The sequence below is a fragment of the Lissotriton helveticus genome, chromosome 7, assembly GCF_964261635.1.
Source record: "Lissotriton helveticus chromosome 7, aLisHel1.1, whole genome shotgun sequence".
Taxonomy (NCBI): Eukaryota; Metazoa; Chordata; class Amphibia; order Caudata; family Salamandridae; genus Lissotriton; species Lissotriton helveticus.
In genome coordinates, this window is record NC_136068.1 from 286,096,877 (window position 1) to 286,123,682 (window position 26,806).

The 26,806-nt window shown below is 42.2% G+C and overlaps 1 protein-coding gene across 1 annotated transcript in view; it reads left to right on the plus strand.

Annotated features, from left to right (window-relative positions):
- LOC144768430 (BPI fold-containing family C protein-like) overlaps nucleotides 1–26,806 on the plus strand; it is a 72,685-nt gene that overhangs the window by 20,462 nt on the left and 25,417 nt on the right. Inside the window, exons 5-11 of the mRNA XM_078652076.1 lie at nucleotides 3,584–3,739; nucleotides 5,627–5,690; nucleotides 6,442–6,502; nucleotides 9,894–9,985; nucleotides 11,020–11,193; nucleotides 11,295–11,351; nucleotides 16,422–16,583. Of these exons, the coding sequence (XP_078508202.1) occupies nucleotides 3,584–3,739; nucleotides 5,627–5,690; nucleotides 6,442–6,502; nucleotides 9,894–9,985; nucleotides 11,020–11,193; nucleotides 11,295–11,351; nucleotides 16,422–16,583 (766 nt within the window). The remainder of the gene's footprint in view (nucleotides 1–3,583; nucleotides 3,740–5,626; nucleotides 5,691–6,441; nucleotides 6,503–9,893; nucleotides 9,986–11,019; nucleotides 11,194–11,294; nucleotides 11,352–16,421; nucleotides 16,584–26,806) is intronic.

The window sequence follows — 26,806 nt, forward strand, 5'->3', positions numbered from 1 at the left end:
GAGATACCTTGATATTATCAAGGTTTATCTCAAAAGCGATAAAAATCTTGCGAAATGCATGAATATCGCTGAAAAATGTGCGATATTCATGCATTATCGTGACAATGCTCTTAGCCATGTTATCCACCTTCCATTGGATAACATGGCTAAGAACTGCTCTGGGCAGGCTTTAGCTTTTGGAGATATTCGCGCTTAGCGCGAATAATTCCAAAAGTAAGGCTTTGTTGATAATTGGAGATAGCGATATTAGCGACTGTTTCCAGTCGCTAACATCTTGGCACGCCCACTTTGCATGTCATTAGCGATAAATATCGCTGACATGCAAAGCGGCCCCAAGATGATCGCTATCTCCTACTAGCTGTCGCTAACTGGTGTTAGCGACAGCTAGGTAGTAGGGCGATAATATTATCGCCGCTTTACCGGGAAAAAGTCCCGCTAATGTGGCGATAATGGCCCTTGGTAATATGCCCCTTTGTCCGTGCCTTAAAACTTCTCATTTACTTGCTCACTGTTTTCCGGACAATATTTGGCTTTCCAGATGAGAAGTGCTGCATTTGTATTTCCAAAAATCTTCCTTGTATTTCTTTAACTTTTTTTATCTGACTGATGAAAGTATATAGATCGATTGTTTATACTCCAGTGAGCTGCGCAGATAAATCCTTACATCTTGCCAATACTTTTAAACAGAGGTTATATCATGTTATGTTGTCGCCCGTCTGGTTGTGCTATTGCTGTGCTACGCTATACTCTTTCATGCTATCCTATATCCTATATGGCTATCTGGCTGAAATTTATTGGGAGAAAAAGTGTGGGAAAAAAGGAAAAACATGCAGAATTCTAGTGTTAAAAAACAATTGTCAGTTTCACGCCTTGTTTTTCTAATTAAAACACAGAATTAAGGTATTTACCATTTGTAGTAAATAGCTTGCTGTACTCCGCCCAACTCGTAATGAGGGCCTTGGTCAAGACTCACTTTTGTGAAAGAAGATAATGCCCTTTGGGTGGCCACTTATGCACTCTGTATGGAAGTAGTTCTAACTTCCCTAAAAATTCAGTTGAGAGCATCAGGCTTGAGCAGTATTGGGCTGATATGACAGGAGTAATGATTAACATCTCAACTCTGTAATTTCCTAGAATATTTAGAGTAGTTCTCAAGAGCAGTTTGAGAGCTAATTAAATCTGGACCAAAGGGGATGCTCTTCTGGGCTTGTCTAATATATTCTTTTAAGGGAGGGCAGTACATTTCTAACTGTCCAATAGTGCTATGCTTTGGACCAATCATGAGTCACATTTCTGACCCCACCTTTTAATACTTGCCCTACTTTTGTTGAAATATTTATTAGCAACATTCATCTGCAGAGTTGCAGGGAGATGACAGGGCTAGTTCTCTAAATAATCTGTTGTGGTGGGAATAGAACTGATGACTGGATTTTTTAATTTGTGGTGGGTGGAATATCAGATGCAATGAATGCTTTGATAAATTTTGTCAGTGAGGCCGTCCTGCTGAAACTTAAATGGATTGGTTTAGGAGTGTGGATGATTTGCACCCTTGACAGGTTTCGTTCAGATTTGTGCTGATCATTGCACACATTGCTTAGGCTTACTGTGATTCATCGGAATTATGGTTTAGTTACCCTGGGTATTTAGCCTTTGGCATTTTGCATTGTGCTACAGAGTGAAATAATGAATAGATTTTTAAAGATGATACTGCTTGGTATCTAGTGGGTGGAAGAGCAATTCAGCTCTCCAGCTCTCCGTTTCTGTTTACGTTGTGGTAAGCGTGGCCTACAATTAGGCTTTTGTGGGTATTATATGAAACATAGCGGTACATATATATGTGAGCAAGGACTAGTGCCTTCCGAAACGCGTCATATTTTGAGGAATAAAATCAACATCAAGCCATACCTTCCAGTGGTTCGTGTCTCTCTATTCGCCGGAAGGAAGTTGGAGAGTGATCTGTTCGTATATATATATATATATATATATATATATATATATATATATATATATATATATATATATATATATATGAGGCATACAACGTCTTCAATGGTGCAATTTAGCAAAGACGAGACGAACCCAGTACTGGTGCAAGTGTTATTTAATAAAGCCCAAACACCAAGTCAACCATAAATATATATATTAAAAACGTTATTTGATCTTTGAAATAAAGACCATAAAAGTACAATCCATGACACACACTTCAAAATCAACCAGTTTAAAAATCATCCTTGGTATTAACAGTTTAAAAATACATAGAATAAATACACTGTAAAAAAAGGTCCTGCAAAGGTACAAATAATGACAAATTTCCTATACTCCAATGGGGTTTAATTGCAGTTGTTTCTAAACCTAACAGCGTCTTTACAAAAACTAAGGACGCTGAAAATAATGTCTCCTGAAATCATTTGCAAGTATATGAGTGAAGTGCCAACCTGAGTAAAGTTAGCAGTGGTATAAAAAGGAAGCAAGTAAATCAATGGTTCTTTGTGTGCTGGGGCTTGTTGGCCCATTCTGGGGGAAGCAAACCTGCCAGCTCTAGGAGGCAAACAACAGCAGGCATCAAGAGCAGCTGGAGAAAACCATCACAAAGGGTGATGTGGCTTCTAGAGGGATGGGGAGCTCCTGCTTTCGATGTCCACGTCTCTGATAGGTTTGTTCTTGGGTGGGGGGGCTTCCCCAGGTGCCAGAGAATCGGTGCATGAGAGAGAACCAGGGTTAGGTAAGAATTTCCGTAGAAAGCATAAAGGCAAAGGATAGCAGATAATGTACAAGGAAAAAAGGTGATATGTAAAAATGGGAGGCAGATGTGCAGTGGAGAGAGTGATGTGAGGCAGATGTACAAAGAAGGTGCCATGTGCAAGGAAAACTCAAATGGTGCAAAGGAAAACTGAAAAGAAGAGACAGAAAGGTGCGAATAGTGAGTCAAAGGAGTAAACATCGATGTATAAAATATTACTCTAAGGATATTGAGCCACCATTACCAATACGCGGTGAAAAAACAGAAAAGCATGAGTGACCATTAAAAATGCTTTTTGTCACAAACTTCACCAAAGCCTTTCGCTACTTAATTTAGATGTTGATACAGTAGATCATTTCTGGGTCACCTGTTTAGGTGTAAATTCTTTTGTAACTGCCAGAAACACCCAATAAATGTATACAGTAGAAACTCTAAAGAGACAACCTAAGAAAATGACGAAAATATGGGGGTTGTGAGAGAAACAATATAACTAATGTTTTATTTTTTTAATATCAACTTTAACCGAAAAAAATAGCGACGAAAGACCGTAATGTGATTCTCATAACCATTGTTAGAATGACAAGTAAAAAGACAATATCAGGAATTAATTTGCCTGAATGGTGGTGATGTTGTCTTTAACAAAATCTCAGACAGCTGCAGTGTTCTAAATAAAAATTCAAAATTGTCTCTAGACTGATAAATACCATGACATATTATGATTACTTAAACATGCATAGTGCTGTGAATGAGAAATATTAATAAAGTTCCTGCATTGCAGTCTTTTATTTAGATATTCATAGACCACTACTCATTCTAACTATCATCCTTATCTTCCCTTTCCAGGAAAGACGAAGGATCCAGCATTCTGAACCTGGATGGAATTTGCGTCAACGCTGTCATCAATATCACAAAGACCAGCGATGGGCTTCCCTCCTTCACTATCACCAGTTGCAGCTCACAGGTTGAGGACGTCAAAGTCAAACTGATTGGAGGAATTGAGTGAGTATCAGAAACATTTCCACCTTGCCTGTCTAGATTCTCATCATGCTTTCGTGTTAAAAGTTATTCATCTGGGGCCATTTTATATCAACAGTTCCCCGTTATATAGATGGTTATGGTGGAAGGTATCACCTATGGTAGCATTACTTTTGAGTTGCAAAAAACGTATTTTCAGCTACTCCGTGGCCAAAAATATCCCGCCATAGTCAGTACAAATGTTGGCGCAAAGCAGCACATGGATTGCCAGTGTATGGCCAAAGTGCACTTTTAGTGTTAGTGAGTCTATCCCAAAACTCCTAACGATATTCACACCTGCACAAAAAGCTTTGGGGCAGATTTACAAGCCCTGTGTGCCACTTTTATGTCCCTTTTAACATGGGGATAAGGGACACAAAAGTGGCGCAAGGGGCTTGTAAATCTGCCCCTATGAGTTTTGGGATTAACCAGGCAACGACTTTAAGTATTATCTCATGGAAGGTGGTGGGTTTGTATACTAAGCTAGAAAATCAAGACTGAAGAACGCTGGTAAAATATTATGCCATAATCTATCAAGAGCTGGCTCAAGGGCCTGCCTTACATTGATGGGTATGCATATTATTCGGTCCCAGCCACCCCTTCTAAGTCAGGCCAGGCCAAAGGAGGTCTGACCACCTTTATCTCTATATCACAAGAAGACATTAAGACAAAAGAACTTACCTCAACATTTTGTTAACATTTGGTGTTTTCAGTGTTAATGTGTTAGGCAGACACCCGGGGGTTATAAGGATAAGTGGCGAAGCATGAAAGTAGAATAAGAGGTAGAGAGTTTGGGTATGTGGGGGGGTTTGTAAACAGTCCAACAATTTATGTGTGGGCTAAGTTCAGCGGCTTCTCATAACAAAACACGCATAGTCCTATGGGGGACGAACAGCTTGAAAGCACAGTGTGTGAAGAGGGGGAGACTGGAGGAGTTCAGACAGGAGGCAGAGCTTGGGGTTATCTTGACCTCGTATGTCCCAGTCAAGGGGATATGGGAGAGGTCCCATAATAAGCAGAACCAACTGTGTAAATATATGACTATTTTCATCTGGATCATCATGTTCAAAATTGATTATACTCTTTCATATGTTCCCAAACATTCCTTTGTATTTTTTCACCCCCTTATATCATTGTATAGCTACTCTGTGGGTAACATCCAGGAGGACATGTGGTCTGGTGACGTACGTGTAGATCACTGCACTTTAAAAACGCCAGTGCTTATCCCAGCACAGGCCTTGAGCAGAACCACATGTGATTCTGGACCAATCTCTCTCTACCACTAAAAACCTGCCAGTGCCCTGTCAAGTTCCACCGCCCAAACACAACATCCTGGATTTTCTAATGGGTTGTCCATAGAATGAGTCATTATGGGTTGGTCATTTTAGTGAGAGTAAAGCCCACATACATATGTTCCATTAAATGTTCCTCAACTTGAGTTTTGATTTGTATCTTTTTCCTTCTGTCAATCTTCATTTTGGTAGTTCATTTTGGTTTCACATGAATACTTCAGTGGTAGCTACCTTGAAAATGTTATACCCGTGTGCCTGTCCAATCCGAGAATGTTAATTGCTAAATTTGAACTTTACGACGGAAATCCCAATTCTTTTCCTAAAGTTTGTTTTCTGTTTTCTGTGTGATTTGTGTATGTTTATTACATAGTTTGATATATCTTGGAAACATCTTGGAACACAGTCCGTGTCCCTTGTACCAGAGTACTATACACCGTAGCATTGGCCCTTAGCACTTACTTTTGTTGTTGGCATTATGTAGCATACGTGCATATTAGTTACCAACACAAAAGGGGCTTAAGACTGTTGTTTCAAAGAAAAAAATACTAATGTCATGCTCTTGAATTTCCCACTTTTCTAGAATGTTCAATGGCATGATGACTGAACCTATGAAGAAGATCAGCCGTGAAAAATTTAATCAAAAGGTAAAGTAATACCAAGAAAACGATTGACCCCAGAACATCGATACATAATGGAGTAAATATGCAAGCGAGTATGGGGGGATTCCCCTGAGGCACCCAAACTATACAGTTATCCTTTGGGAGGAAAGATATTACAGCGGGCAGCGCAACTATTCTGAAGTCCCATCAGCCACCTTGGCACATATGCCAATAATGTGGTGGTATGCACCAAGATGGACGTTGACCAAAGAATGATATAGAATTTAGGTCTGTCGGATTACTTAAATTTTTCATTCCCAAACTTTGTAGTAATTGGTGATTGCAAGACGTGATAGCACAGGCATAACATTTAGGATTCAAAAGAAATTATTTTCAGTAGCCCGGGATTTGATTAGTAATAGCAATATTAGAAGGATTCATGTTATTTAATATGGAAATAAGTGAATATCCAGGTTGTTCATTTTTTTTTTTTTTTAGAAAAGTCTAACTGTGATCTTTCAGACTCATTTTAAGTTAATAACAATCATGACAATAGCATCATGTGTGTATGAAAAGAATACTCTGGATAGTTGGAGAAAAACAGTACACCAGCTTGAGGTATCAGAGAAGAGAGGGGCAATGAAGAGATGTAAAACAGAAGGAACATTGACCAGTGTGAGACTTAAGTACCTGATGTGGAATCGAGTTAGGAACAAGTTAAGGTCTTCTTTGTAACAATCACCAAGGAGAGGCTTCAAGGAGATGATTTTAAAATATTTCTTTTGTTTTTCTGCAGGTGTGTCCCATCATGAAGGAGCAAATTGAGAAATGGTCAAAGAAGCTCAAACTGGAGCAATGTAAGAGTCTACTTCCTTCTTTACAGTGCTCTTTTGTTAACCAATTGACCCGCATTACCTATTGGAGGAAGAGTTTTGCAGTAGCATATTCACCAGTGCTGATGCTGCCTGCTCAAAAGATAATGTTCCAGAGAAAAGTTGAACTTTGTTTTGGCGAAGAGTCCTGAAATACAGACCAAGGCAGAAAGAGTTAGGAAGTATTAGACGGCCTGGGATGGCGAGTGTAGGGCTGACTGTGGAATAGCTGGAACGGGGCAGTTACTTTATGCTGACTCCTAACAAGGGGAGGGCTGCACTGCTGGCAGTGCTTAATTTGAGCCGGTGGTTTCCGGAGCTCGGCACCAGCAGTTAATTGTCAACACCGGGGCTTGTAACAGTCTGCCACATGGTGGCACTGTCTGTCCTATTTAAAGATGAGCACAACAGTTGTTTATTAATTCAACATACATTTAAAATGAATCATGTAGCTCTGGGGGCCTGGAATAGACACTTATAGGAGTGTGATTATTAGTAAATGTGTTGGTGCTGCCATTGGCAACATTGGGAGGGGCAATGTGTGGTGCATGCTTCAGTGGCCTCCTGATGAAGGCCCTGGCACTTATTTTTTTACAAATTAAGCACTGATTGCAGGGAGTACTGATTGTAGAACAGTGACAGAGCAGCAGGTGTGATCTGCTGACTGTGTAATATTGAGACTTGAGCTGAGTTCGACATGCTCACTGTAGCAGAGTAGGAGTGCTTCAGGGCTTAACCTGCTGCACAGCAGTGATAGTGCAGCAATTAAAGTTATGTTGAGACTATAACAGTGCGAGTGCTGCAGTTGTAGTAATAATGACTGTATAATAGTTGTTTGTATGAGTAAGTGTGTAGTTTTTTTACTTCAACCTAGAAATATATTGAACAATACTGACTACCACAGTATTGTGAAAATATGTATTCATAGGTAAAATTAGGCTTACTATTCTTAACTCTGCATTTATATGAACGTTGATGATATGTATATATTATATAATCTAAACACCAAGCTCTCCAAACCTCCTCCCGGCGAAAAAAGAGTCACAAACTCCAGTGGGTAAATTGGCATGAAAGGTCTTTATTCCTCACAAGCCTCTGTTCTGATGCGTTTCGGTCAACAAGTCACCTTGATCACATTATATAATCTATATCCATATATTCACTGAAAAAAACTACAATGTTATAGATAGATATTCAAACGCTGAAATTAGTTAAAAACGAACGCTTAAGAGCCAAAGCAACTCAGAAATTTGCCAGTTATAGTAACTTGTGCCCCAATCATGCACTGCTTATTGACTTCATATATTGTATCACTCATGACATGTTAAATGACATCATTGATGACATCACTAATGACATTTGAAATGTCATAATCAATTACATCTTTCAATGATAACATCGCTCATGACATTGTTCAAGCTACTGCTCCTCAAATTACTCTATAAGCTACTTGATCATTCCAGAAAAAAAGTAAGTAGTAAAGAGCACACTAACATTGTATGTATGCGTGTGTATCTAAGAAATATTTATAGTGTAGTCCTGGAGACAAGTATGATTCAGCCCCTCCCTCCTGCCCTCCGTGGTCCATTGTGCTGGCTCTCTCCCAAATGCCCTCCATGGACATTTGAGCTGCCACTGCCCAGTTTGGAGCCCGTTGCTGTCACTGTTCCTGTCCCTATCCCATCTCCCTTCTGTCCATTGTCTGAGTCCCTGTCCTTTCCCCTCCCTCCTGCCCACTTTCTTTCACTGTGATGCTCCAATCCCAAGCCCTATATGGTCAGTTGTGCTGCCATCGCATCTTCTGCCTGACCTGCGTAGCCTTTTTTTTGCTCTCACTCCCGCTGCTGCATGGTCTGTCTTGCTGCCACTGCCTTTCCCATCTGCCCTACCTGATCAGCGTGCTGCTCCTGCCCATTGACCCCACCCAACTTCTCGCCATTGTCTGTTTGCATGTCTAAAAAACACATATAATTCCTATGAGCAATAAACAATACAGGAGCACTGCCAAGCTGCTTCCTGTGAAAACCCAGTTAAAGTGGGTAAATCTGTGGTTGTTCTACGACTGAAACAAAAAAAAGTCTTGCAACCATTCTGAACAACCCTCAGACAGCACCATGCACAACGATCCTCCCTTTTCCAGTGCCATCCTTAAAAAACTTTAAAACTTAGGATTCGTTGGCAATCAACATAGATACCATGATGTCTTGATAGAGCAATGAAGGAGACAAAATGGTGAACATATCCTTCTGAAAGTAGCTGGTTCGAATTTATCTAATATTAGCAACCATCACCCTATTGCAGATAATTGGCACTAGTCCTACTTCGGCCAACAAACTAGCTACCAATCTCTAACCACTTCCACTGCACCAATATACCATAAAAGTGGATCTTAGAATAAGAGTACACAAATATACTGAAATATTGAGCTGAACGGCGTACCCATCTATCAATTGGAAGTCTGCTCATTAAGAAGTACATATTACACCCTCTATGAGCATCAAGGAGAACTTCACATTAACACTGATGAAGGTTGAGAAGCTAGTTGGATACTCATTAAACTCTCTGGATCTTAAGAAACAATGGACCATGAAATATTTCTGTCCAATCTGAAAGCGCAAGTAGGGATATCCATAAGTGCCCAGACGAAACTTGCTTGCTTTAGATCCACAGAGTCATACATCCAGATGGTGTCATGCGCAGTGCCACACACACGCTCACCCTTTTCACTTTTTTTTAAAGGCTACACGCGCTCTCTATAGCAGGGCATCGGCGATTTAAGGTGAACTTCCAAAACTATGACTGACAATGTAATAAAGACCCGAATGATGACTTGCCGACACGCGTCACAGAACAGAAACCACACTGATAATTAGATGGAAGAATGTTTCCTCTTCCCAATAGCAATGATGGTTGGCACAGGTAAGAGTGATGGGGCAGGGAGGGAGCAGGGCGGATTGGTGGGAAGTCTACAGATGACAGGATAGGTAAAAGGATATAAAAGAAAAAATAGTACCACTTACCTCACGTTCACCGCATGGCCGAGTCGGCGATGCGGAGAGTGAAAATTAAGTGGTTTTATTTATTTATTTTTTATTTTACGGATCCCGTTGTCTTGTCGACTTCCCCCGCCTCATTCCAGCCCTACCGCTCTTACCTGTGCCGGCCGCCACTGCCTAATAGGGTACAAATCAGACTCACTGTTTGTGTGTGCGTGCATACACCAATGCACTTCCATAGAACTCAGCCCAAGCATGTCAGTTTTAGAAACAATATGCTGATTCTGTGGACACATTTCTAAATGAGCACCTTGATAATCTGCAGTCTAGACCTTCTTTTGATTCTCTGTGTAACTTGTATTTCTATTGTCTCTTCTCAGTCCGGATGAACGTAAACAAAGATGTTGGGTTTGATTATACTCTTGTGAGTAATCCTGTCACCACAGAGAATGATTTGACCTTCCCTCTAAAGGTAAATATCTACCGACAATCCCTCTAGTATCATTTACATTTTCCATGTATTGATCTCTAGTTCCCAGTGTTCATTGCCTGCTCATATTCGTGCCATTACGTGTAACTCACAGTTGAAATAGAATCTGAAAATACTTATGTATACTAACATTCAAAGTATTTTAGTGGTCGATATTCTGCCTGCGATGTTTGTAGAATACGATTTTTGTTCTCCATATTTTTTCATGCAACCATCCTAACCTTGCAAGTGCATAGATTACACATGTGCATAGGTTAGGCAAACAGGAAAGCGCTGATTTATGTGCCTATTGTATTCACACATTGCAGACAGTATACAGGAAGCCAAGGCATGTAGGTCCCACCTGCGCAATCACTTTGCATATACATTAAATGTTGTGGATCATGTTATGCCACATGTGTATGTTACTTTTTTTTTCTCCCAAAAAACAAGTTGGTGCCAATCCTTAAACCATCAAACTTTGAGAAAGTGTGAAAGTCTGTCAAACCTTGAATAGCTCTAAAATTCATGTGATTCAAGTTCTTATGGGTTGGTTTACCCAAAAATAATACTATCAACATGATTTTAGGCACTGTTTCATATCACTATCTTATTGTCAGACTCAGACAAATTGTGAATTTGTTCTTATGCAAAATATGCATAATGGTAATGAAAATGATGTGATATTATGCCTATTGCGCAAATGTACAAAGCCACTATTTCGTATAAAAACTGAACATAAAAGCATATCTTGTATTCAAAAGTGAACAGAGAAACTGGTAGAGTGCTGATTCAAGCAGAAAATAGCTCTCTGCGGCAGCAGACATGCCTTTTATATTTTTTGCATGGCACTTTCTGCTCAAACTGATCTCACTTTGGTAAAATTTCACAAAATAACGTGATAGTCTGAGAAAATATCAATAAATTGGTGGTATGCTAAATAAGCAAATACCACACGAACGTGATTGAGTTACAAGAAAAGTCTTCTAGCATTGATTATGTACAAAATCACGTCCATTTTGATTTCCTCTCCATAGGGTATGTTCTATGCAGTCAAAGCCCCTGAAGAAACTCCTTTTGCACCAGCATCTTTCTCCCTCGCAAGCCTGATTGACAACATGCTCTGTGTTGGGATCTCTGAATCTGTCTTCGGATCTGCAGCGTACTCCTATTACAGATCTGGTTTTTTCACTTTCAGCCTGGACCCTTTTGTGAGTCAAACCAAGTAGTGCACACAATTTTCATGATGTATACACATTTCCTAGCCTTTTCTCTGTTATTTACCACCTGGATTTGTTGTCTTTATCCTCAGCTATCTGCAGGGCTAGCCACAATGAACTCTACTACACTTGCAGAAATCTTTCCTGAGGTGAGTTATATTCGAGGCCAACTTTCATGCACCTGAAAACAATTGCTGGGCATGGGGTCTTGCAGTGAGTTCTTTAAAGCTGAGTGAGCTAGGACACGGAGAAGTTCCTAAATGAATTGTCTGCCCATAAATTTACTTGTCATGGATCTTGATGGGACTAATTTCTGCTTACATTACTTATATTGAAAACGTGGCTTATCACCAACCTCTATGGCTATCGATAAGTATGGCTGTACTAAATTATGTAAAGCATAGTTTCTAAACAAATTTGTATATTTCAGTGTAATGGTACTGACAGGATAATCAGCATGCCTGAAAGCAACTCCTCTGGCAAGGAAGGTTTTTGTGTCCACATACCTTAAGGACTCAGAAAGCCATGACCTTCCTGATGGTTCATTTTACCTTCTCACAATGTTGTAAAGGGTCATATACAATCAATCACATTACTAAAGCCAAATGATTCTTTCTAACAAAACCAGCAAATATTCTAACACTGTTAGCACAAAGCTCACTGAGCTAACAACACTCTTTCTGTTCTACAAGTTCTCCTTGCTTTCCATGATCTTTACTTCTCTCTGGAATTGATCACTTGCTCAGCATTATATGTTTCCAATACATTAACGATTTTCTGTATAATATATGGATATGCTTACTTGAGTATCTCTTCAACAGCCATTAGCTATATACCTCCCCCACCTGGTACACCCCAAATCGTAGCAAACACAAAAAGATAATGGACGGAGTGCTGAAACGTTTCAACCACTCACCCCCAGGCAAGAGATCTGGGTTTAATCCATCATTCTTTTGCTCACTATTTCACCCCAGCTTGGACCCAGCCATATGCTTATCAGTCTTGACCCTGTTCCTCATGGGAACAGTCCAGCCCAAACTGCCTGAGCAGGTCCTCCCTGGACTGGAAACAAGCACGGGGTTTCACCCATCATCAACTAGGCTAGCTTGAATCCAGTGGCACAGCGAGCAAGGGACCCACGTCTGGGCATACCCCAAATCATAGTCCTGAGTTTTCCAACAAAACATAAAGCACAACTATTCTGGGTAATTGGTGATCGCTGAGCTGTACAAATGCCACGTAGCAGAACAGCAACTGATGCCTCAGTCCTGTGGACAAACACTATTGTGTGGACTATCGCACTAGCTCTGACTATTCCAATATGAAGCACAGCAAAATCACCCATTGATATACATCGATGCTGCTACTACTTCCACCCTAATGATACTCTTTCTGCTACAGCTAATACTGACTCTACCACTGCCTTAGTACTACTGCTAATACTTCTGCTCCTTCTCCTCATACTGCTACTGCTACTAATACTTATTACTCCTATTGCTTCTACTATTGTACCACAATTACTTTTGTTGTTCATACTACCTTTAATTCTTTCCTGCTACTGCTACTACTAATAATACTCTTTCTACTACTGCTAATATGACTACTACTAGTTTTACTACTACTACATTACTACAGCTAACACTTCTACTCTGCCCCTTCTACTGTTACTGCTACTTACTAATGCTACTACTGTTTCAACTATTTTCCTCCAACTACTCCTGCTGTGCCTACTACACTGCTTCTACTTTACTGCTACAAATACTGCTATGGGTAGTACTACTTGTTTATTACTAATACTAATACTACTCCTTTTGCTACTGCTACAGAACATATTCGTACAGAACACATTAACCCGGGAGGTAAAAAAAAAATTAAAGCTACCTTCTTCCTTTAATTTCAAAATAAAATGGTATGAAGCATTTTGAAAAGTGAAGTATCCTGAAAAACAAAACTACTTCCAATGTGAATTTCGTTACTTGGAAAACACGAATGACGCATGGTTTACTAAAGCACACATCCTGATGGAATGAGTTACATTTTTAGAGCTCTGAGCACGACACAAAGTGTAAGTTTCAGATTGATGTGAGTGAGAAGCATATGTTCTTTGTAGATGTATGTTAAGGCAAAATGTTGTAGATGTTGTATTAAAAAGCTTCGGAACACGTCTCAGATGTATTTACGCACCGAAGTCACACCTTGGTTTGCAAATACATAAATTACAAGTGCAAATCCAATTAAAAGTCTCACCAATGTAAATGTATAGCTGTAAATTCATTCACTCACATAGATATTTTCACCACTGTTGTCTTGTGGGCTTTTCTGGATTGGAACACTTGCCAAAGTAGGACCTAAGACTCCGACTTGTAAGTCAGTGACACTTCGCAAACATCTGGCAGGCATATTCGCACCTGACAATGAGGGAAATGTTTGTAGAGCTCAGGGACAAGTCTGTTTTCAGGGTGGAAATGGGAAGAAGCACCTCAAAACTGTAGACCCTGTGTAAAGTTTTTTCCCGCGGGAAAATATATTTACACAGGTGAGAAGTTCGAGAAAAAAAGTTTAAAAGTGCAATTGCACATTACCATACCCTCTGTTCGTGCAGAAATGCATGTCTGTGTCTTTGCGTGTGGGACTCAGTCCTAATGGTATACTGCAACAGATGCAGCTACCCAGAAGATCTTGATTTCATAGTGAGACCCAAGTTGCAAGTTTACCAAAACATGAACGTAAGCCTACCTGTGAAACTTTCCAAATTGCATTTTGAATCTGTTGTATCCTTACTTATCGCCATCAGAATAACAACCCCTATCATGACAGATGAATGACGCTTGTATACCCAAATAAATTGATGTGGTTATCATGTTCTAAGACTTTATATCTACGCCTTTGTAGTCTCTAACAGTGTCTACAGCCTTCATCTAGATCTTTGCCGAGGCACCAGCTTGGCCCAGGCCAAATACTCAACGTCACCTCCCCACCTTACTCCCCAAGCTGACACCATTAATTTTCCTTGCTACAAAGGGTGGCCAGGCTTTGGCAGGAGAACTGCAAGGTCGTCGTATACAAAGGTGTAGCGATGGAGGCGCCATTATTCTGATGTCCTTGTAGTACCTGCCAGTCCTGCAAGGTCATTACATATAAGGGTTGACCCAATAAGTACGAGGACCTGGGTATTCAATGTTGCAAGGAGAAAGGTCCTAGTACATGTCATTTCAGAAGGACACAGAAAATTATTCTTCCACCAATAAATTAAACTAATTACACAGTATATGAGAGATGTTGTTTGATCACATCCTCATGTATATATGTATACATGAGGATGTGATCCACATGTATACACATGTGATTATTCTTCCACCAATAAATTAAAATAATTACACAGTATATGAGAGATGTTGTTTGATCACATCCTCATGTATACATATATATATATGTATACATGAGGATGTGATCAAACAACATCTCTCATATACTGTGTAATTATTTTAATTTATTTGTGGAAGAATAATTTTCTGTGTCCTTCTGAAATGACATGTACTAGGACCTTTCTCCTTGCAACATTGAATACCCAGGTCCTCGTACTTATTGGGTCAACCCTTATATGTAATGACCTTGCAGGACTGGCAGGAACTACAAGGACATTAGAATAATGGCGCCTCCATCGCTACACCTTTGTATACGACGACCCCACAGTTCTCCTGCCAAAGCCTGGCCACCCTTTGTAGCAAGGAAAATTACTGGTGTCAGCTTGGGGAGTAGGGTGGGGAGGTGACGTTGAGTATTTGGCCTGGGCCAAGCTGGTGCCTCGGCAAAGATCTAGATGAAGGCTGTAGACACTGTTAGAGACTACAGGTCTACTATTATTCTTCCACAAATGAATTAAAATAATTACACAGTATATGAGAGATGTTGTTTGATCACATCCTCATGTATACATATATATATATATGTATACATGAGGATGTGATCAAACAACATCTCTCATATACTGTGTAATTATTTTATTTTATTTGTGGAACAATAATTTTATGTGTCCTTCTGAAATTACATGTACTAGGACCTTTCTCCTTGCAGTCCTGCAAGGTCTGCTGGTGCAAACTGTCCTTGCCAGAACCCATGCAGGAAGCCCTCGGACTTCCATCACACTCCTGTGTGAGTACAGCATTGTGGGAAGAGGACCGAAGACTCCCCGGTCCAGGGGCCCCAAGCCTTTACCTAGGGTGTCCCAGTATCCCATACAAATGGAGAATCCTGGTGATTCCCTTGCGGGTACCACATCCACCTTATGAGTAGATGATCGGAGGTCACCTTTCAAGGCCTCAGTGGATCCACGGACATTTCCTTAGCCCTGGAGTGGGTACAGCCAATGCCCATGCAGGTAAGAGCGGTGAGACCTTGTGTGGGTATTTCGGCGGACGATGACGAGGGAAAATAATGATTTATTTAATTTTCCCTCGTCATTGTCCATCGAAATATGGACTGTGTTAGGGCTTTTACCAGGTTAGGACCATCTCACACACGGCCCCACTGCTCTTACCTGGATGAGCCGCGGCTGAGTGGGGGATGGTAGAGGGCTTGTACCATGTTAGGACTGTCTCACACACTGCCACACCACCACAGTCTTTCTTCCCCCAAGGCCATGGGAATATCAGACAGTGAGCACTACCATCCAGTTCTTTCATGATAGGTGTTTGAGGGGCACAGGAGAGGATATCAACCATATGATATGATTGGATATATTTCTGCCCCCGCCTGATTCCATCTACCAATTGTCATCTGGGAAGCAGGTGGCAGAAGGCTGTCAGAGGGAATTCGCTGCCCGTTTTCATCAAGTTTTAAACAGAGGCCTCAGTGCTGTGAGAACCTTCATTCATATTGTATTTCATATCAAATAAGCTATATTTCGACACGGAGCCATACACGCAAAGAGAGACACGAGTTACAGCTTAAAAGAAATAAAAACCAACTTCAGGAAAACATACCTTAAAAATACGGAATATATTAAGCACATTTCTTATCCGCTTTTACAATGTAATAAAAAAAGTACAATCTCCCAAAAACTCTAAAGCAGCTTTAGAAGTTGGACGACGTAAGCAGATGCAATCCCATTAAAATTATTTTTCTAAGGCGGATACTAATTTGGACCTTTATTGAGAACTGTTGTACCACACGAAAAAAAAGATCATAATGAGTCCCCTTTTTTTATGACCCATCACTAGGTTTCAAATCAGAAGCACCAATTGACAGGGATGGTGCAAGCCACCAGCGCACCACTAGTCACCCTGAAGCCTGACAACATGACTTTGGAAATCGCGTTCTGTGTGGAGATCTACGCCCAGCTGCCAAACTCTGTCAGTAAATTGCTTGTCAAACAGAACATGGTGAGTAAATAACTACATGGGTTGAGTGTGCTGGCGAAAATTGGCACTTTCAATGAGACAGGTGTACATTTTATGTGGTGATGCTATGGATTCAGAGAGGTCCCATGACCGCACATGACATCCATTACTTCTTCGCAATGAATGAACTGCAAACAACTGACTAGGGGCCAGATGTACGACCCTTACAATTTGCGAATCGCAAATTGCGTTGATTTGCGACTCGCAATTTGCGACTTGCATAATGTAATTTACTACAGGGTCTCAAACACTGCTTGTCATCCATAATAAGGGTCACAATTTGTATGCCTCATTAATATTCATGAAGCAGGTGAAATTTGCAACCCCATTGGCAATGGCTAATACTCCCAGGGATGGTGGCCTGCTGGGGTCAGCAGACCACCATGTCTGTGAATGCTTTTTAAATAAAGCTGTTTTATTAAAAAAACAATGCAGCCTGTTTTCCTTAAAAAAATGGGATGCATTTAAAAAGGAAAAAAATGAATTTTAAGAGCAGGCAGTGGTCCAGAGAACCACTGGCTGTTCGTAAAATTATTTTCACATCCATTCACAAACGGGAAGAGGTCCCCTGGGGACCCCTTCCCGTTTGCGAGTGACTGAAGTAAGTGGTAAACTGCAAGCATTTTGCAACCACAATTGTGGTTGCAAAACAATCGTATATTGAAGTGCGAGTAACTATTAGGAAGGGACGCCCTAGGCACGCCCCTTCCTATTAGCGAGTCGCAAACCCTATTTTATGAGTAAGTAATAGGTTACCAACTCGGAAAATAGGGTTTGTACATGGGGCAGACCTATTTTGCAACCGCAAAAACCGGTCGTACATCTGGCCCTAGATCAATTAATCAAGTCATGTCTCCAAGTTGAACAGCACATTGAAACACTTCAGCAGCCTCAGTTACAAATGTGCTCCTGTAGCAAGATTCCCTCAAGTGGCAGGAGACAAAATTGCATTTTGGAGTGCTCTTTTTGAGTGCATGCTTTGCAATGGAGTGTGAGATTACACTTTATGTTACCGTGTGCTTTGTTAAGTAGAGGGGCTTTTGAAAGAGTATTTACAACTGTAAAACATGTATGCTGCAGTGTGAGATTTCGGAAAAGCTTTAGTTATTTTCGAAATAAAGTTATATTTGCTGGGGATTTTTATGAGAAATGTACGGCATCCAGGCCCGGACTCGAAACCAAAATCTGCCTTAGCAAAATGTTCACCCCTACCCCACACCGAAAGACGTCACAACTAGAAGACCATGAGGACATTCTGGGGTCATAGAAGCCCACCCTGCTTTGAAAGCAGTTGTCGAGCGTGCAGCAAGCTGGGGAAATGCCCGGGTGGCAATTGCCCAGTCCACCAAGGAGGTACATGTATAAGTGGTCGGAGTCTGATATAAACAATAGGAATAATCTCAAAATGTCACTTATTATTTCAGTGAAATACTTTCATTCTATCAAAGGCACAAATGTCGATCGACAAAGCGGAAAACAGGTCAATATGTTCGGTGCACATTTATTTAGCACATCTTGTATTTGTAAATTGCATACATTTCAGCCCATATGGTAGAGGATATTGCAATTCATGCATTGGCAATATAAATTTAGAAACAGCACATTTATATACAATAGATGAATTCAAAAGTGTGTCAGTGCGCTCAAGGTGCATAGAGAAAAGGTATTTAGAAGGGATGGGTAAGTGGGGGTGAGGGTGGGGACCGGGTAAAGGTGGTGTGACTGAGTTAAAATCACAGTGAGAAGTGAAAAGCCTTTACAGTCTATATACAGATCCAAAGGTTCCAAGATAATCTCAAACATAGGTTCCGTAATTATCCATTATTAAGTCCTATGTTTGGAACAGTAAACAGTAGCGATAGTCGACGTTTCGACCCCTGAAAGGTACGGGTAATTCAGAACCTCAGGTTGGGGTCTTCATCAGGACGTGAAGTATAACAGGAGCGCCTATGGACAATGCGGAAATCATGAATGTAACTAATGATCCAGTATACTAATTAATGCACTCGAAATGAGGTGAAAAGTTACCTACTTCGCATGAGGCACGTTTGGGCCTACAGCATTGGGACCTTCCAAAGGTTCCTTAGTGGTGCGATACGCCTGTAATTAAGTAAAGGGGGTATAGTTATAATCAACTGGCTCGCCTGGGGATGAGGCACCAGTGTAACACATCATTCAAAAATCAAGGGGGAAACTTACTGGGAGCTTTTCATAAACTCGTTCGTACGAGTGGGATTCTGTGGTCCACTGGACCGGCCGGTCCGTGGTGGGATGCCGTGTGTCTCTGAAAAAGAAGTAGAGCATAAAACTCAATACTTGGGGTGGAGCGATGTTAAAGCGCCTAAAAATCACACAGGGGATTGTTTTGTAAAAAGCGTGCTTAGCATGGAAAATCAAGTGTCTCTGGAAGGAAGCGAGTCTCAGTGCTTCGAGTAGGTCAGTGTCCTAGCACCCAGAGTCACAGGGAATGACTTTGTGACAAGCGCGATATCAAATGAAAAATAAAAAAGTCGCATTGCTTCGGGTAAATCATTGTTACTGCACCCAAAGCCACAGGAAGATTATTTCATAACAAGCGCGGTTTTGGACGTATAGAATCAAATGGCCCATCATCCAGACCATGTAGTATATCACCAAAGGGAAAATGTACGGGGTGACCCGGGGCGCCCGACCCGGTATGGGCAGTGTCTTGGAAGATACTGACTCGCTGCGGCGATGCCGGTTTAATTAAGGCGCGACTATTGAAAATGCGTTTAAACTTAGGAAAACGCAACTCCTGAGTTGCAGGCTCTTCGTCAGTCTTGTAATGCTACGCAAAAGCGCTTTGTTTTAGATTAGTTACACAGAGCTGTAATGCCCAGGGGGGAGAGATGGAATGCGGCCAAGGCTCACCTGTTTATTCGCAGCGCTAGTGTGTCTCTTTCCTCTCCTCTGGCTGTCAGCATTGAAAGAAGCCGCCTCGAGGTGCCGGCGCTAAATGCTGCTTGGGGGCTCGCTCTGCTCAGGCCAATCAGTTGCGAGTGGCCCAGGGAGTTGGGAGAAAGAGTGTTACTGTCTGCGGTGGGGGGACTGTTTCCAAGCAAAGGAACTTCGGTGCAATCAAACATGTAGAGAGCATGTAAGTTATTTACGGATGATTATTGTGCAGCTGTGTACCAGCACATAATGTAATACAATCCGTAGCTTAAAGATGATCTTATTGCAATGTCCCCCGGGGGGAAAAACAAAAACAAAACTCGTGCGTGACAAATTATCTACCTGAACAGATTCAAAACACAGTTAATAGGTTGAATATTTACATAAGTCACTAATGGTGACACGGCTCGGTGTCATCAATATTCAGTGAAGTATACAGTTCTATCCTTGCAGTGTTTGTCGTTGCCATTTGGGTCACAAATAGAAGAGACATGTATGTGTCTAAGGGACTAATCATTTTAGGTAAGGCTTCAACACAGCCAGAGCCATGACAGCAATTCTTATGTGCAGACATTGCTGATATGTACATTTGATCAAGTACAAAAACCCCATACATATACACATCATTCTATAATCATTAGTTTGGTCCCCGAATGACCCAGTGTACATATCCATGGCATACAGTGTGGGTATATGCAAAAGTCATCATTACAGCCTAGATCAGGGCAGTAAGTCGCTGGTTCAATCCGGATCTAGCAGGGCCATCTGGGAGAAAGTAGTTTCCAGTTCATTAAGGCCCCTTTGCACAGAGTTAAACGATTGCATCCATTTGCATTCGCGCATATTGAGGATAGAATTGAGATTGCCACCCCGTGGGCCCAATGTAATTTTCTCAATAACCACCCACTTGAGTGATTCAGGTGTATGTGAGTGCTCCTGGAAATGCTCCACCAGAGGGGCTCCCGCTGTTTTGCACCTTATCCTGCTGCAGTGTTGTAGCACACGATTCTTTATCTTCTGTCTAGTCTGGCCTACGTATATCATTCCGCAGGGGCAGAAGATTGCATAAATCACCCCCTCGGAGTTGCAATTCGTGAAAGTTTTCAAGGGCACAGTCAGACCATTGTGTGTTATTGTTCTAGTTTCTAGGCATAGTTGGCAGGCCTTGCAGCTTCCGCATTTGTGGTTGCCCAAGGTGGCAGGAAGGTTCCACATTGATTGTATTGTGGGGGCTGTCGGGCTGTCCAACATGGAGCATACTACTGAGTCTCTGATGCTCTTTGCTTTTCTAAAAGCATGCATTGGTAGGTTGGGCATCTGGAGGGTCTTCGATACAATATTCCAGTATTTGTTCACGATCCTGCGTACTGCATTGCTTTTGTTGCAGTAGGTGGTCACACAGATCATCCTGTCATCCAACGGTTGGCGCACCTTCGGTGTCAGCAAAGATTCTCTATCGTTAAACCATGCCCTTTTCCGTGCCTTCTTGACCAGTCTCTTCGGGTATCCTCTTTCAATGAGTCGGAGGATGAGTTCATCGGATTCATGAAAGTAGTCATCTTTCATCGTGCAGTTCCTCCGGATCCTGAGGAACTGTCCGAATGGTAGGTTGTCCCGAAGCGCCCGGGTATGATGACTGGAGTACTGCAGCAGAGTGTTTCTTTCTGTCGGCTTTCTGTATAGGGTGGTAAAGAGGGCCCCCTCACTTTCTTTAATGGTTATATCTAGAAAGTCAATAGATTCATTACTGCAGGTGCTGGTAAACTGGATGTCACTTGATTGAGTGTTGAGCCAATGCGTAAAGGCCTCCAATTCTTGTTTGTCGCCTTCCCATATTATCAGTATATCGTCTATATATCGACGATACTCCAAAATTTTCTCATGGTACGGATTGTTAGAACAAAGAACCCTATGTTGTTCGTATTCGTTCATGTAGAGTATTGCCAGATCTGGGGCAAAGGCCGCCCCCATAGCTACTCCTTTCATCTGCATGAAAAAATCATCTTGGAATATAAAAAAGTTTTTGGTCATAGCAATCTCAAGTAAATCAGAGATAAATTCAGTTGGGACTTCCGCTGGTTGTGGACGGGATTCCAAGGCCCTTCGTATGGTTGTCAAGGCTGGTTGTTGGGGAATGCTCGTGTATAAAGACACGATGTCCATAGTTACCAATAGTTGTTTCTGTTTATCAAATGGGCGTTGGTCTATCAGGTTGATCACCTGCATCGTGTCTCTCAAGTATGTGTTGGTGGCTTCTGCCAGAGGCTTCAGGAAAACATCAATGTATTTACAGAGGGGTTCGAGGATGGACCCACACCCTGATATAATCGGTCTTCCTGGTGGTTTAGTGGGGTTCTTGTGGACTTTAGGTAGAACGTAAATCGTTGGTATACGTGGTTGGTCCACATTAAGGTAAGCATGTTCTTTCTCAGAGAGGAAACCGGTATCCTTTGCTTTGGCCGTGATTGCCACGATCTGTCGTCTGATTTCGTTGGTGGGGTTGGTTGTCAGGCGCCGATAACTCACATTGTCCCTCAACTGCGAGTATATCTCCTGTTTGTAGTCCTCCGTCCCCATGATGACGATCGCTCCGCCTTTGTCCGCCGGCTTGATGACCAGCGATTTGTTGTTTTTAAGGCCATCCAGTGCTGCCCTTTCATTCTTAGAGATATTGTGTCTTACGTATGGCCTCTCCTTCCACATCTTGAGTACGTCATTCATCACAAGGCTTTCATACGTCAGAATCCGATGGTTGGTCATGGCAGTGTGGGGTGTGAAGGTGGAGGGCGGTCGTAGTTGGGTGAACGATCTTGATTGAGTTAATGGTTTATCCAGGAAATAACCTCGTAGGCGTACCTTCCTGAAGAATCTGATCAATTCTGTTTTGATGGTGAAGAGATTCCCTTGTGAAGTTGGTACGAAAGAGAGGCCCTTGCTCAGAACTGCTGTCTCTGCAGGAGAGAGTGTATGCTGAGATAAATTCATAATGGGGCTTGATCTGGTTACCAGCGGTAAGTCTTCCTCCGTGTGCTGATTTCCCCATGGTTGGCCTGCTGGAATCTCACCTGCTTGCTGATGGTGTTGTAGCCTTGCTGCCTCGAGTCGTCCCAGTTCTGAGGGTCTTGACCTCTGTTCGGTCGTCTGTTCCATCCACCGCCTCTCCCTCGGGGGGGTCTCCATGAGTCGTTCTCTAAAAAAGGTTGTTGTTGTCTGTTGGAGGGATCCTGCGCTGGTTGGTACCATTGCTCTTGGTTTTGATAATTGCTCGGTCCAGCCGTCTCGTTATCACTTCCTCCACTGTACGAAGAGTCTGAGAAATTAGTGTATCGTCGCCCTCCTCGCTGGCCACCCCGATAGCCTCCTCTGCCTCTGTAGAAAAAACGCCCCTGAGTATCTTGCTTGAAATAATCCTCAGCTAAGTAGGGGTACGTTTTTTTCTTGTTGTAGTATTGTATATCCTTTGCTAATTTTTCCAATTTTTTGTTCTGAGTTTCAACATCAAAGTCTTTTAATGTTTTGTTGAGGCGATCAAGGGTGTCCTTCGCACTCGCAAATGCTGAATGACTGGCAATCTCCTCCTTTAGTTCTGCAATTTCCTTGCTTAACTGTTCCACCTGGTCTCGTGCGGTTTCGACTCCTAGGACCATCCAGTGGCGGGAACAGTTATTCGCCACAAAACTAAAGCCCTCCTTGAATTTTGGATCATCCACAAAGATTGCCGGCTCGTTGCGGACCTGCAGTCCCGTGGGTATGACGTTGGCCCTGAGGTATCCAGTGAGCAGGTGGCCATGTAGTTTGGTGCGCACTAGTTTCTTCTCGAGTCGTTCGAGTTTGTTGATTTTCTCATTGAGCGAGAAATCAACTGTAGTGATGTTGGTTGAGAGAAAAGCTGTACCGGTGTCTCCCCCGATTAGTTCTCTAATATGATCCTCAGTGTAAGAGAGGGTTTCAGATTGAAGCATGATAGAGCCCTCAATTAAAAATGGTACATGAATGTCAAGAAATTAATAGAAAAAACAAAAAACCCTCGCAAGACAGCTCTTGCACAGAGAGTAGTGAGTTACAACGGGGTGGACCCTGAGAACTCCCTGACCTAGGTCAATTAAACAGGTACATGTATAAGTGGTCGGAGTCTGATATAAACAATAGGAATAATCTCAAAATGTCACTTATTATTTCAGTGAAATACTTTCATTCTATCAAAGGCACAAATGTCGATCGACAAAGCGGAAAACAGGTCAATATGTTCGGTGCACATTTATTTAGCACATCTTGTATTTGTAAATTGCATACATTTCAGCCCATATGGTAGAGGATATTGCAATTCATGCATTGGCAATATAAATTTAGAAACAGCACATTTATATACAATAGATGAATTCAAAAGTGTGTCAGTGCGCTCAAGGTGCATAGAGAAAAGGTATTTAGAAGGGATGGGTAAGTGGGGGTGAGGGTGGGGACCGGGTAAAGGTGGTGTGACTGAGTTAAAATCACAGTGAGAAGTGAAAAGCCTTTACAGTCTATATACAGATCCAAAGGTTCCAAGATAATCTCAAACATAGGTTCCGTAATTATCCATTATTAAGTCCTATGTTTGGAACAGTAAACAGTAGCGATAGTCGACGTTTCGACCCCTGAAAGGTACGGGTAATTCAGAACCTCAGGTTGGGGTCTTCATCAGGACGTGAAGTATAACAGGAGCGCCTATGGACAATGCGGAAATCATGAATGTAACTAATGATCCAGTATACTAATTAATGCACTCGAAATGAGGTGAAAAGTTACCTACTTCGCATGAGGCACGTTTGGGCCTACAGCATTGGGACCTTCCAAAGGTTCCTTAGTGGTGCGATACGCCTGTAATTAAGTAAAGGGGGTATAGTTATAATCAACTGGCTCGCCTGGGGATGAGGCACCAGTGTAACACATCATTCAAAAATCAAGGGGGAAACTTACTGGGAGCTTTTCATAAACTCGTTCGTACGAGTGGGATTCTGTGGTCCACTGGACCGGCCGGTCCGTGGTGGGATGCCGTGTGTCTCTGAAAAAGAAGTAGAGCATAAAACTCAATACTTGGGGTGGAGCGATGTTAAAGCGCCTAAAAATCACACAGGGGATTGTTTTGTAAAAAGCGTGCTTAGCATGGAAAATCAAGTGTCTCTGGAAGGAAGCGAGTCTCAGTGCTTCGAGTAGGTCAGTGTCCTAGCACCCAGAGTCACAGGGAATGACTTTGTGACAAGCGCGATATCAAATGAAAAATAAAAAAGTCGCATTGCTTCGGGTAAATCATTGTTACTGCACCCAAAGCCACAGGAAGATTATTTCATAACAAGCGCGGTTTTGGACGTATAGAATCAAATGGCCCATCATCCAGACCATGTAGTATATCACCAAAGGGAAAATGTACGGGGTGACCCGGGGCGCCCGACCCGGTATGGGCAGTGTCTTGGAAGATACTGACTCGCTGCGGCGATGCCGGTTTAATTAAGGCGCGACTATTGAAAATGCGTTTAAACTTAGGAAAACGCAACTCCTGAGTTGCAGGCTCTTCGTCAGTCTTGTAATGCTACGCAAAAGCGCTTTGTTTTAGATTAGTTACACAGAGCTGTAATGCCCAGGGGGGAGAGATGGAATGCGGCCAAGGCTCACCTGTTTATTCGCAGCGCTAGTGTGTCTCTTTCCTCTCCTCTGGCTGTCAGCATTGAAAGAAGCCGCCTCGAGGTGCCGGCGCTAAATGCTGCTTGGGGGCTCGCTCTGCTCAGGCCAATCAGTTGCGAGTGGCCCAGGGAGTTGGGAGAAAGAGTGTTACTGTCTGCGGTGGGGGGACTGTTTCCAAGCAAAGGAACTTCGGTGCAATCAAACATGTAGAGAGCATGTAAGTTATTTACGGATGATTATTGTGCAGCTGTGTACCAGCACATAATGTAATACAATCCGTAGCTTAAAGATGATCTTATTGCAATGTCCCCCGGGGGGAAAAACAAAAACAAAACTCGTGCGTGACAAATTATCTACCTGAACAGATTCAAAACACAGTTAATAGGTTGAATATTTACATAAGTCACTAATGGTGACACGGCTCGGTGTCATCAATATTCAGTGAAGTATACAGTTCTATCCTTGCAGTGTTTGTCGTTGCCATTTGGGTCACAAATAGAAGAGACATGTATGTGTCTAAGGGACTAATCATTTTAGGTAAGGCTTCAACACAGCCAGAGCCATGACAGCAATTCTTATGTGCAGACATTGCTGATATGTACATTTGATCAAGTACAAAAACCCCATACATATACACATCATTCTATAATCATTAGTTTGGTCCCCGAATGACCCAGTGTACATATCCATGGCATACAGTGTGGGTATATGCAAAAGTCATCATTACAGCCTAGATCAGGGCAGTAAGTCGCTGGTTCAATCCGGATCTAGCAGGGCCATCTGGGAGAAAGTAGTTTCCAGTTCATTAAGGCCCCTTTGCACAGAGTTAAACGATTGCATCCATTTGCATTCGCGCATATTGAGGATAGAATTGAGATTGCCACCCCGTGGGCCCAATGTAATTTTCTCAATAACCACCCACTTGAGTGATTCAGGTGTATGTGAGTGCTCCTGGAAATGCTCCACCAGAGGGGCTCCCGCTGTTTTGCACCTTATCCTGCTGCAGTGTTGTAGCACACGATTCTTTATCTTCTGTCTAGTCTGGCCTACGTATATCATTCCGCAGGGGCAGAAGATTGCATAAATCACCCCCTCGGTGTTGCAATTCGTGAAAGTTTTCAAGGGCACAGTCAGACCATTGTGTGTTATTGTTCTAGTTTCTAGGCATAGTTGGCAGGCCTTGCAGCTTCCGCATTTGTGGTTGCCCAAGGTGGCAGGAAGGTTCCACATTGATTGTATTGTGGGGGCTGTCGGGCTGTCCAACATGGAGCATACTACTGAGTCTCTGATGCTCTTTGCTTTTCTAAAAGCATGCATTGGTAGGTTGGGCATCTGGAGGGTCTTCGATACAATATTCCAGTATTTGTTCACGATCCTGCGTACTGCATTGCTTTTGTTGCAGTAGGTGGTCACACAGATCATCCTGTCATCCAACGGTTGGCGCACCTTCGGTGTCAGCAAAGATTCTCTATCGTTAAACCATGCCCTTTTCCGTGCCTTCTTGACCAGTCTCTTCGGGTATCCTCTTTCAATGAGTCGGAGGATGAGTTCATCGGATTCATGAAAGTAGTCATCTTTCATCGTGCAGTTCCTCCGGATCCTGAGGAACTGTCCGAATGGTAGGTTGTCCC